This window comes from Pelophylax lessonae (genome assembly GCF_965119305.1).
Source record: "Pelophylax lessonae genome assembly, chromosome: 4".
Classification (NCBI taxonomy): domain Eukaryota; kingdom Metazoa; phylum Chordata; class Amphibia; order Anura; family Ranidae; genus Pelophylax; species Pelophylax lessonae.
In genome coordinates, this window is record NC_138771.1 from 145,589,089 (window position 1) to 145,602,488 (window position 13,400).

At 44.0% G+C, this 13,400-nt stretch overlaps 1 protein-coding gene across 2 annotated transcripts in view; it reads left to right on the forward strand.

Annotated features, from left to right (window-relative positions):
* LMF2 (lipase maturation factor 2) overlaps positions 1–13,400 on the forward strand; it is a 42,812-nt gene that overhangs the window by 6,556 nt on the left and 22,856 nt on the right. For both annotated transcript variants that reach the window (XM_082255412.1, XM_082255411.1), the window contains exons 3-8: positions 1,734–1,762; positions 3,123–3,319; positions 8,921–9,099; positions 9,486–9,621; positions 11,591–11,725; positions 12,123–12,228. In XM_082255412.1, coding sequence (XP_082111538.1) covers positions 1,734–1,762; positions 3,123–3,319; positions 8,921–9,099; positions 9,486–9,621; positions 11,591–11,725; positions 12,123–12,228 — 782 coding nt within the window. The remainder of the gene's footprint in view (positions 1–1,733; positions 1,763–3,122; positions 3,320–8,920; positions 9,100–9,485; positions 9,622–11,590; positions 11,726–12,122; positions 12,229–13,400) is intronic.

A 13,400-nucleotide genomic window follows, 5' to 3' on the forward strand; every position in this document is an offset into this window, starting at 1 on the left:
CAGGCAGAGGAGAGGGCCAGCCGCGGTTTGCCTGGAGATACTGTGACTGGCTAGCAGCAGCAGTAACAGCTGGGAGATTATCAACCAATGAGGCAGCGGAAGCGTCACTGGAGGGCAGGCCGGCCGCATGAACGTGATGATGACGCGGAAGGGGGCGGTTACCGCACCCCGTGTCATCACGTTTTTTTTTTTTTCGTTTATAGCGCATGATCATAAAAAATCGCACAGGTGATCAAATACCACCAAAAGCTCTGTTTGTGGGAAAAAAAGGATGTCAAATTTGTTTAGGTACAGCGTCGCACGACCGCGCAATTGTCCGTTAAAGTGAAGCAGTGCCGAATCGCAAAATACCCCCTGGTCAGGAAGGGGGTAAAATCTTCCGGGGCTTAAGTGGTTAAATTGATGGGTTTAGTTCTGCTTAATGATTTACTGCTGTTCAGGAGCTCTGGGAAATGGCAGCCTCCAGCAAGAAGAAACAATTTACAGCACACCTTCATTTTTTGTAGCATAATTAATAATTTGGAATATATGTTCCTTGCTATTTTAAATTAAAAAATGTGTGTGTGTGTAATATATATATATATATATATATATATATATATATATATATATATATATTTATTGTGTGTATATATTTTTTAATTTAAAATGGCTGCTGCTGAGTAGGTTGCTCAGGTGCATAAATCTTACCACCTGGTCTTTTGAGATTAAAGTGCTGGTACTCGCATCTTTCTGCAATTTCACATCTCATGGAAAACATTTCAGTGATTTAGTTAGTGTTTTTTGAGTGCTATTTTAAAATGGTGAAAACATGTAACCTTACACGGTTGAGATTTATCCAGATGGTCATTCATGAGTGTCAAATACCTTTAAACAAAATTAAAAGATCAGTCTGTGTTGGGCATTAAATCCAGTTAGCACTGATTTTACAAACCTTTTCCAGGTATCGTAACTTGCTATTTTACTGTCTAACATAATAAAAATAAGCATGTAATAGGCAGATCATTCTTAGAAACCCCGTCTGCATTGGTGCCACTCAAGGTAGTGTTACAGTAAAGATACTGTGTGGTATCAGTGAGCGCCTATGTATTGTGTTCATGTCCGGTTTCATTTAAAGGCTAAGATCACCTTTTAAAAAAAAAAAAATAATTGCACATTTTTTTTTACCTGCAAAAACGTGTGCATTTATTTTTTTTACACAGGATCCTTCAGAAGCAGTTTTCTTCAGGTACTGCCACCAGCTTTCTGCCCATACCACTGTACAAGCTTTGTTTGAAAGCTGTGGGAAGTGTTCATGAACTAAGAGCGCTCATCAGAGACCTTGCAGTTCATTGAGAGCTACAAGTCATCTTCTGCGGTGGCATACAGGATTTCGTAGTTCATTCATTCAAAGGTTCCTGTGAATGAATGATGCGGCTGTCTGGGCAGAGCCGTACACAGCCACACTGTTTTTAAATGACATTGGTTGCAGGGAGAGGAACCCCCATCTGCTGTCATCGGGGGGGGGGGGGAGTTGGGGGCTTGGGATGTGCAGGGACTGGTGCATAGTAACGTTGCATGCTGAATACGGATGTGCCATGTTACTAAAAGTGAACTTCACATTTAATATCCTTCAGGGTTAAGCTGGTAAAATGTAATGAAGCTAGCAATTCAAAAGGGGAGGTAGCTTCCATGATTGTTTTGCAATTCGGATATTTATATTTAAAACCATATTTCCTGTTCTGTCTCTGCAGGTTGGACAAGTTTTCCTGTATTTCCAATGGTAAGTGCTTGATTTGCAGCAATCTGTTTCTTTAAAGCCCAAGGTAAGGAAATTTAATAATCCTTGGGGCACAGCTCCACTAAGGAAATGTAAGAATCCTTGGGGCACAGCTCCACTAAGAAAATGTAACAATCCTTGGGGCACAGCTCCACTAAGAAAATGTAACAATCCTTGGGGCACAGCTCCACTAAGAAAATGTAACAATCCTTGGGGCACAGCGACACTAAAGAAATGTAACAATCCTTGGGGCACAGCTCCACTAAGGAAATGTAACAATCCTTGGGGCACAGCTCCACTAAGGAAATGTAACAATCCTTGGGGCACAGCTCCACTATGGAAATGTAACAATCCTTGGGGCACAGCTCCACTAAGGAAATGTAACAATCCTTGGGGCACAGCTCCACTATGGAAATGTAACAATCCTTGGGGCACAGATCCACTAAGGAAATGTAACAATCCTTGGGGCACAGCTCTTCTAAGGAAATGTAACAATCCTTGGGGCACAGCTCTTCTAAGGAAATGTAATAATCCTTGGGGCACAGCTCCACTATGGAAATGTAATAATCCTTGGGGCACAGCTCCACTAAGGAAATGTAATAATCCTTGGGGCACAGCTCCACTAAGGAAATGTAACAATCCTGTGGGACACAGCTCCACTAAGGAAATGTAATAATCCTTGGGGCACAGCTCCACTGCAAGGGTTAACGGTTTAGTCAAGGGGAGGATAAAAGCACTTAAACTTAACCTGATCATCTGCCAACCCATGCTCTGGCAGTGGACTGTCCCTTGGCGTCAACACATCTAATGCAGGGCTTTGAACTGTATTTATCTTAGGCTACGTTCACATGTAGGAGTTTTGGGGGCGTTTTTCTGCTCTAGGATCAGCTCTAAAAACGCCCAACAAGACAAATCTTATTCATTTCAATGGCCCCTGTTCACATCTGAGCGTTTTGACGCCGTGAGCAAAACGCCCAACGCTAAAAAAAGTACATGAGCTTCTTTTTGGGCAGATTACAGGCGTTTTCCATTGGTCTCTAGTCAATCTAAAAACGCCTGGAAAAAAACGCCCATAAAAATGCCTGTAATAGCAACGCCAAGATGTGAACGTAGCCTGAATAACAATACCATAACATAACTTAGACCGCACGGGTGTGGAGGGGAATGCGCTGCAAGCACTGGTCTAGCAGTGCAGTGAATCAGAAGAGCTTCTTTTCTATGGCCCCTACAGCTAAACTAGCAAAAACCCTTGCAGTGTGGGTGCAGCCCCAAATCAAGGGATAGATTTTGTTTCCTGGAGTTGGGCTTTTAGGAAAGGCGAACCAAAGTGGAACAGAATGTGATTTTCTGTTTATTATTTCAGGGACAGTCTTCTGTTAGAAGCAGGATTTCTAACAATCTTGGTTGCTCCACTGCGTGCTTTACGTTCAAAGACGAATACCTGGAGTCCTCATGATGGCATCACATTCTGGCTAACTCGATGGCTGCTTTTTAGACTTATGTTTGCATCTGGAGTTGTAAAACTAACTAGCCGGTGTCCCACATGGTGGGGCTTGACAGGTGAGGCCAGCTGTGTTACTTACATTTTTATACTTATTCTCCTTTTTTGATATATATTAATTACTAAAATATTGCTCCTTCTCTAACCCCATTCTCCTTCCTTGGATACTGGATCTTCTGTCTTTACTTACCTTCTTGTCAGAAATTGATGGGCACATTTTAATGGGCAGGCATAGATGCTGTTCCTTACAAAGTCCTTTTTTGTGACCACCTCAGTCCTAGAGGATTATCAGGAGTACTTTGTTTAGTATTTTTGATCTTTATATTAGAGCTTCTAATATCCCACTGTTTGGCTGGACATAGATGGATCAAAATTCAGCTGGTTAAAGGATAATAGAAACCAGTAGGTAGTATAGGACTTTAAATGTATGTTCTAGGGTATATTAGAAAGAGACAGCAAAGATGTATAAAAGTATAACCATTTTTATTGGTGTAGCCCTGCCCCCAAAGGAGTGGCTTAATGCATGGGTATCCTCTTCACTTCTTTCACCCTGAGCCTGCTCTGACCCAACTGACACTATTTGTTCTGTCATATTGAATGATTAAGACCACAAATATTGCAGTGTAAGAACAAGTTTACTGCTTTTGAATTTGAAATAAACAAAAGTATACAAAACAGAATCCTAGATAATGCAAGGGTTGCCAATGAGGTAGATCCTGAGTTCCCAACCAAGGATTTGAGTATAGTTCAGCACTCAGGATCTGGAACACAAGCCACACATATATATGTAAATAAATGCGCGCATATATATATATATATATATATATATATATGTATGTATATATATTAGAGGATTGCGTTTAGCAACCGTAAAAACACACTGAATGTTTAAGTATACTTGGAGAGTGACCACAGATAAAGAATGACTACACTTAATGATTAATGTAGAATAAACAGTATAACAATACTACATCTACTATCGGAGTGCACTCTGTGTACTAACGGGGGCCCCCTTTATACTAGACTGCAATAGTCTGAAGAGTGAGGCCTCACTAGTCTTCACAGGTAAGGAATCCCCAAACAATCCAAGGAAAGTAATTGTAATCCAATAAAGGTGATGATGAACTGTGATTCCCAAAAGTAGTCAATAATTGTAATCCACAGAAATGAATGTAAAACAGATGATGTGTCTCAACAGACTAACAGCCTAGGACTGGACAGGGGGCTTAAAGAGGAAGTAAACCCTCCTCAGGAAGTTGTACCTATAGGTAAGCCTATGATAAGGCTTACCTATAGGTACTGTAAATATCTCCTAAACATGTACGGTTTAGGAGATATTTACCTTTAATGCAGCCAGTGACGTCACTGGCGCATGCGCTCTGAAGGAACGGCTGATCGTGGTGTGACGTCACCGCGGCTCCGGCCAATCAGATGGCCGGATGCCGCGATCCCGGAAGACGGGCGACTGAACATGTCGCTCGTCATACAGGTAAGAGAGCGGCACAGCGGGGGCTCGTTCTAAGGTAAGTATTTCATAATGAGCTAGTATGCGATGCATACTAGCTCATTATGTCTTTCTCTTGCAGGTTGTAAAAAAAAAAAAATTTTTTTGAACGAGTTTACAACCTCTTTAAGGCCTAGTTCACCCACCTCGCACTGTATTAAAGATATATATATATATATATTTCCATATGGCCTTTTTAAGCAAACATTTTGGCAGTCCTGCCCTGCCTCAGCCTAGGTCTGTGATTAGTGCAGATGTAGATACTGGCTGTCTCTCACCCAAACCGGGAACTCCGCTGCCACCAGGCCCCGCTCTGCTCAGCGTCTCCCTCAGCCTGTCAGACGACCTTCCACTCGGTCACACTACCGAGACTCCTCCGAGCACTCACACCGCCCGCTTCAGCTCCGGTGTCCTCCACTAGGCCTCCGGCCTACTCTTCTGCGATCCACGGCAGCTCTTCCCCCCCCCCCCCCTTCTTTATAGAACACTGTCCTCGAGGCAAGAGAGCGAAACTAGATCCCGCCCCCTTTAAAAAGACAGCAAGTTCCACGCGTTATACTGCTCCCAGGGAGAAGAGTCTCTCTACATAGCAGTCTATGATCCTGGCTCCTCCCGGAACTATATCTCCCATAATTCCAAAGTCACTGTCTTTGCAGAACTTTAATAACGAATAACAGTTTGAACAATAGCAGCCGTGCGACCAGGCTACATTTGATATTGCATAGATTAAAAGACAGATTTTCAAAACCTATTCACGAATTGAGCTGCCGTATATAGATATCTACTGTATCTTGGCCTTGGGATCCGGTTAATTAGCCTACAGGTTTCACCAGAAAACTCGCTTCATCAGGGCCTCAGATCCTCTAAAAAGTACTGTATTAATATACAAAAGAAATATACATAAGACATTTACTCAATAGAAGACATAGTATCATTGGATATTTTTTTTATTATACAACTTTTTAATTCAACATATAGTACAGCAGAGTATTATATCCACCATGAGAAAAGGATCAAAAATTGCATAATATAATTAATCTATATTCATATCCGTTAAGACTCTGTGATCGATTACTTGATATGTGTTAACAGTATGTCAATTGCATATAATTACCTGTGAAGGTAGTACATGCAGCGCTAGTATTGGATAGCCTGCCAGGCCCATGGGGAACAATAGTCCTCAAATGCTAACCCAAAAGGGCTGCCAAAAATGGGAATATAAATGTTGGAATAACAGAGTCAAATAGGAATATCATAATACATGGGAATAGCAAAAGGAGGAGTGGGGGTATGGTTAAGGCCCCATGCACACGGGGCGTTAGAAAAAACGTACGTCAAAGTTAGTTCTGACGCCGGAAAAAGCAGCTGTAAAAACGTGCTTTCAGTAGCTTTTTCCATTGGCGTTATTGCACGTTTTGCCACGTTGCTTTTAGCAGCGTTTTTTTTTCTTCCATTCAAAATCCATGGTTCCCTATGGGAGCCTATTGATTTGAATGGAGGTCGCACCGCAACACCGCAAGTCGGATCCGACTTGCGGGGCGACTTGCGCTGTGAGAATCTTGAGGGGGAACTCCACGCCAAAATGGGAAAAAAACGGCGTGGGGGTCCCCCCCAGGGTTCCAAACCAGGCCCTTCGGGTCTGTTATGGAATTTGAGGGTAGCCCCATGCCGAAAAAAACGGCATGGGGTCCCCCCCCAAAATCCATACCAGACCCTTATCCGAGCATGCAGCCCGGCAGGCCAGGAAAGGGGAGGGGACGAGCGAGCGGCCCCACCCCCCCTGGACCACACCAGGACACATGCCCTCAACATGGGGGGGTGTTGGTGCTTTGGGGCAGGGGGAGCTCTGCACCCCCCACCTCAAAGCACCTTGCCCCCATGTTGATGAGGACAAGGGCCTCATCCCCACAACCCTGGCCGGTGGTTGTGGGGGTCTGCGGGCAGGGGGCTCATCGGAATCTGGAAGCCCCCTTTAACAAGGGGGCACCCCAGATCCCGGACCCCCTCCCTATGTGAATGGGTATGGGGTACACTGTACCCCTACCCATTCACCCCATAAAAGGCAGTGTATGGAAATAACGACAAGAGACGTTTTGGAAAGTTTATTAAAAATCTTGATCCGACTCTTCTTGTCTTCTCCTCTCCGGGGGTCTTCTCCGGGGTCTTCTGCTCTTTTGCTGTCCGCCCTTCTTGTCTTCTCCTCTCCGGGGTCTTCTGCTCTTTTGCTGTCCCCCTCTTCTTGTGTTCTTGTCTCCGGGGTCTTCTGCTGTCCTCTTCTTTTCTTCTCCTCTCCGGTCTTCTGCTCTTTTGCTGTCGGCTGTCGGCTGTCTTCTTCCTCCGGTCCTCCTCCGACGACGTCTCCGCTGATTATGCCTATCTCCGGTCTCTTCAGCTTATTATATAGCCATTAGGGGCGTGGCCCCGATGACGTCATCTGGAGACCCCGCCCCCCTCATGTCACAGATGACGTCATATGTTTTAATAAACTTTCCAAAACGTCTCTTGTCGTTATTTCCATACACTGCCTTTTTATGGGGTGAATGGGTAGGGGTACAGTGTACCCCATACCCATTCACATAGGGAGGGGGTCCGGGATCTGGGGTGCCCCCTTGTTAAAGGGGGCTTCCAGATTCCGATGAGCCCCCTGCCCGCAGACCCCCACAACCACCGGCCAGGGTTGTGGGGATGAGGCCCTTGTCCTCATCAACATGGGGGCAAGGTGCTTTGAGGTGGGGGGTGCAGAGCTCCCCCTGCCCCAAAGCACCAACACCCCCCCCATGTTAAGGGCATGTGGCCTGGTGTGGTCCAGGGGGGGTGGGGCCGCTCGCTCGTCCCCTCCCCTTTCCTGGCCTGCCGGGCTGCATGCTCGGTTAAGGGTCTGGTATGGATTTTGGGGGGGACCCCATGCCGTTTTTTCGGCATGGGGCTACCCTCAAATTCCATAACAGACCCGAAGGGCCTGGTTTGGAACCCTGGGGGGGACCCCACGCCGTTTTTTTCCCATTTTGGCGTGGAGTTCCCCCTCAAGATTCCCACAGCGCAAGTCACCCCGCAAGTCGGATCCGACTTGCGGTGTTGCGGTGCGACCTCCATTCAAATCAATAGGATCCCATAGGGAACCATTGATTTTGAATGGAAGAAAAAAAAACGTATAACGTGGCTTAACGCACGTTAAGCAACGTTATAGCAAAGTTATTCAGCTTTTAGCAGCGTCAGGCGTTTTTAACGCTGTAACGCTGGTCCTCAGAACGCGCAGGTGGTGGGTTCTTGTTGCAGCCTAAAAACGTCTAAGCCACTTACAGCTCAAAAACGTCTGAGTGTGCATGAGGCCATAGAATAACATGGAGGGGCGTTTTTAGGCTGCAAAAAGAAAACGCCTGACGCTGCTTACAGCGGCGTTAAAAACGTCCCGTGTGCATGGGGCCTAAAGGATAAGTTTACCTTTGGGAACATGTTCCACCCATTTTTAGGACGAAACATGTTACCAATGCTGCAGCCGCTCCCCACTGCCCTCTCTCCCTATGACAGCAGTATAGGGAGAAGTTTGATCTATCTATGGCCATTCCCGCTCGACCGAGGTTAATTTAATGATTGACTTTTTTCGAATGGGAATGTTGGAAAACTTGTCAATCGGCAGCTGCAGCCTCTGATCAGTGTAGTCCTGTTGTCAGAATACAATGGCACAGCAAAGATGGATTCCTCCATCCATCTCTCTTGTGTGGCTGGGGGATTTTTTTTCTTTCTGCCAGGTGGGTAAAAAAAACAAAAGCGAGTTCCCATCTATGGGCAGCTTTAACCTCTGTTCTCCTGTAAACTTCATCCCCCTTTAACACCCACACAATGCTTTAAGCAGCGACAAGAATCTTCCATAGAAGACTCGCAGTGACACTAGTGTTGGATAATGGAGAAAGGTGGGTTTCTCTTAGGTTTTTTTTCTTTTTGCTGTCCGTGTCCCTGATGAACTGAAGTCCTTCCAGGTCAGTACTAACATGTATGAGGAACAAAGAGAGATCACTTATGCAGAGAGAAAAGTTGATTTTGCCACAGTGCAGAAAAGGGCATTGTAATACATGTGAAAATAATAAAACGTGAACTTTGCAAGAAATGATCTAATGTTTTTAGTTATTATTCATTTTTACAACTGTTCCCCTCTTAGCTCTTACCTATCACTATGAGACCCAGTGCATCCCAACTCCAGCAGCCTGGTTTGCCCACCAGCTTCCTGTGTGGTTCCAAAAATTATCTGTAGTGGCTACATTTGTCATAGAAATTGGGCTTCCATGGCTTTTCTTCCTGCCTTCCCGAAGGCTTCATCTTTTTTCATTTTATTCTCAGGTAAGTTTATTATGCATTTTAAATTTTAATGTTCAATACCAGTCTACAGAATGCAATATGTAGACCTTCAGATTTCACTGTTGGGCTACAGTCACACTAATCTCCTGTGTTGGGCAGCAGAAATTATCTGGGAAGTTTAAACAAACTTTTATGCTTCCCATATCAAGTGCTTACTTTATGTACTTGCATCTACATATGCATTTATGTATGTTTACATGCATTCAGAGTATAATTGACCTCTAGACACACAGAAATGCTGAATTATACCATTAAAATCATTATATGTATTTAGAAATGTCCTAAGAATGCATATAATGGCAGTTTTATTAATGCCGATGTGAATAAGGCCTTAGTGTTTTAATGTTTTTTTTCTTTGCTTTTTTTAGGTTCTCCTACAGGTCCTCATCGTACTCACTGGAAATTACAATTTCTTTAACCTGCTTACCCTGGTTCTTTGCATTCCTCTTCTGGATGACCAGCATTTAAAAGCAGAGCAGAAGGGCAAAAAAGCACAGCAGAAAGGTGACTACTGCCTCATGGTACTTATTAAGGATAAGTTCACCTTTACAAAAAAAATAATAAATGCATTTATTTTTAACTTGCAAAAAAAATGTGCATTTATTTTTTTTGTAATGGACCTGTGAAGCATTGCACCCACGATCAGTAGATCGTGTTTTGTAATGCCACAGTCCAGCAGACTTGTCTGCCTTGCTGAACCTCTGATATGGCCAGGCAGTTACATTGTGACAGGAAGACTTGGGGCTCTTTCACACGGGCGATCCGATCAGATCCGCCTGTCAGTTTTTTAGGTGGATCTGATCAGATCCTCCATGCAGCTCTATGGGGCAGCGGGTGTCAGCGGAGACATCTCCGCTGACACCCGCTGCCATCCGCATCCGATCCTGTGCTTGAAATCTGGACGGATGGAAACCCTATTTTTCCATCCGTTCAGTAATCGGAGCGGAGCGGATCTGATGAGAGTGGACAAGCGGTCCGCTCTCATCCGATCCCCCATAGAGGGCAGCGGGGGCTGAGACACCTCCCTCTCCACCCTGGTAGTTCATTGAGAACTACAAGCCAACAGCTGCAAAGGCTGGTTTTCTGATTTACAGAACACTGAATGGATAACGCGGCCATGTTTTGTTGAGATTGTGACAGCTAGGAGGGAGAAGCGCCCCCGCTAGCTGTCAGGCCAGGGTATCGGGGGGGGGGGGGGGGGAGCGGGGGCTGGTGCATATGTAAAATCTTACATGTTACACCCTGAATATGGGTGTAACGTGTTACAAAAGGAGAACTTATCCTTTAAGATGATAGCTATCACAGATACCCAACTTTCATTCAAGGTATATATGCAGCATGCTAACCTAACCAAGATTCCAGCTGTTTAAATACTTTCTGTCAAAAATACCCTGTTTTAAAAATTTTAGTTTGAATTTTTTCCTTTCTCCTCAAAGCAGCTGAAAGGTCTTAGAATATGTTATTTGAGAAAATCTGGGGTAATTGCAGGCTCCTCTTCACACTGAAATAGGCTGTTCAATAATTTATGTATTGGCAGTAGCTTAAAGTCCAAAAGTTTTTTTTTTTTTTTTGTTTTTTGCATTAAGATAAAAAAAAAACTTTGTGTGCAGCATTCCCTCTAAGCCCTCCTAATACTTACCTGACCCCCATCTTGATCCAGGGATGTTAAATGAGAGCTTCGGCTGTCCAGGACTCCCCTTCTCATTGGCTGGGACAGCAGCAGGGTGCCATTGGCTCCTGTTGCTGTCAGTCAGTGAGCCAATGAGGAGCAAACGGGGATGGGGCCGAACCTCTGCTCTGTGTCTGAATGGACACACACAGAGCAGTGGCTCGGCTTGGGTGCCCCTATAGCAAGCTGCTTGCTGTGGGGGTACTCAGCAGGAGGGAGGGGCCAGGAGCCCCAGTAAGGGACCTGAGAAGAGGAGGATCCGGGCTGCTCTGTGTAAAACCACCGCACAGAGGAGGTAAGTATAACCTGTTTTTTTTAATAAAACAAAATGAGACTTATTATCACTTTAATACATTATTGTGTAAGCAATCCTACCTTTAGATCCTTCCATGTTTTTCAGAAGTCAGGCTAGGTGTTGTTTAGGAGAGCCCACCTTAGTACTTCCCACACTCATGGTGCCTCTGGTGAACACTAGTTCACACATTGGGGGAGATTTACTAAAACTGGTGCATACAGAGTCTGGTGCAGCTGTGCGTGGTAACCAATCAGCTTCTAACTTCAGCTTGTTCATTTATTCCTGGACAATAAAACCTAGAAGCTGATTGGTTACTGTTAACAGCGGCATTAGCTTGTGTGCACCAGTTTTAGTAAATCTCCTCCATCATGTCCCCTTCTGTAAAGACAGGGTAAACCAGTGTTTTATTGCAAATGATGTATAGATGGGATTAGAAAGATTAGGTTTGTATCTACATTTATTCATTAATTTGATGCCTGTTTTGGTGTTTTTTTTTTTTCTTTTTACAGGTCGGGGGTTCTCTGTAAAATCTTTATTTGCTGTTCTCTTGGATCTCCTTGCTTTTGGGTTACTTGCTTTCTGGACTGTGAAATATTTTGATCTTCAAATCAACTTGGAGAATTATACTGTGGAATCAAAAACTGGTAAGTGGCCTGTTAAATTTTTTTTTTTTTTGTTTAGCAGATTAGGTTTTAGAATTGGGCTCCATTCACACCTGAGCGTATCGTTTTCAGGCGCTTTTTTCCAGGGTTTTTTTGCAGCTGTTTGCAGGTAGGCATTGACATCGAACAAAAGCGCTTGTAATCTACCAAAAAATAAGCTCATGTACTGTTTTGCTTCAGGCGACAAAACAGGGGCCTATTGAAATGAATGGAATTTTACTTGTTGGTTGTTTGAGACTCTAGAGATGAGCATTTTAGGAGCTGAAAAAAACAGTTTAGTTGTGAACAGGGCCTCAGTGTTTTTTGTTTTGTTTTATATGTAGACCAATGATTTCTTCATGTTCTGTCTAAAAAAAAAAAATCTTTGTCTTTTACACAGCCTTCACCTATCATGACTTTCTTCAGTGGCTCAGGACGCTCACCTTTCCATCTATCTGGATAGCAGCTGCTTCCCTTAGCTGGGAGGTTATCAAAGGCATGTACAGGTGAGTACAACACTAGTAAATATACAGCATGCCTAGTACTGTTGTCTTGTCTGAGAATAAAGAATCTCTGGATAGTACCTATAGGAGGAATTTTACTAAAAACCAGATAGCTAGTTTTCTGCACCAATATTTTGATTTCCCCCCAACATGACTTACTTAGAAACACCAAAGTCCTAGGAAACTTTAGCATTCATCTTTTAAACTTATTTTTTTATTTTGGATAGTTTAGAGTTTTAACCCCTGCAACATGTGTAACATAGGGGAGATGTTTCTTCACTTCCTGTCCCATAGCCAAAACAGGAGGTTGGAGGGAATGCTGGGGTATCACCAGAACTATATATAGGGGGGAGGCAGTTGGAAACGGCGCTACCTTTTATAAATATAGTAAAAGAGCCAGTGATCCAGACCATATAATTAAAAATGTGCAAATTAAAGTGCCTGTGCAAAGGTAAATGTGTATACAAGAAATATCGTGCAAATAAAAATTGTAAAGTATATGGCCGGATAATTAAAAGATTACAAAGTGCTGGTGAATATATTTAATTGTTGTGACAAGATAGGTTAATGGGTGTATATACAATATATACTTAATAAATATTGGTGAAAGAAGTGTCCACGAATGTGCTTGATCAAAATGAAAATAAAAAGTAGTGATGGTGAGCTTCGGTTGCTTAAGTCCCAACTTCCACTAGAGGTCGCACTCGCCCCCTCAGCAAAGGTAATGATCCTGACTGCAGAGGGTAAGGCAAAAATGAAACTTCCCAGATCTGGCACCAATCTATCCTTACGGACCGGTGGATCCCATCTGAGTATTAAGCAAAACACCTCATAGCGTAGTATGTAATGTAAAATTACAAAAGGGAGCAGCAGTGACTCACGGTTAAGCTGTAGCAGATCGATTCAGAACGTGTTTGCAGCGCCGGAGAGCTTCCGCGTTCCACACACGGCGAGCTGCAGACCGGAAGTGACGTTGACGTATGGTTCCACCCTACGCGTTTCGTCATTGGACATCTATGGGAACTGTGTCCGTCAATCAACTTCCCAGTCCTAATATAGCCGGAAACATCCCCGCAGCCAATCATGCGTCCGCCTGCATATTGGTGCTCCAGCTCGGTTCACAGGGGACATTTCAGTACGCCCTGTGTCCACCGGCCAGCTTAAGGATATAATCA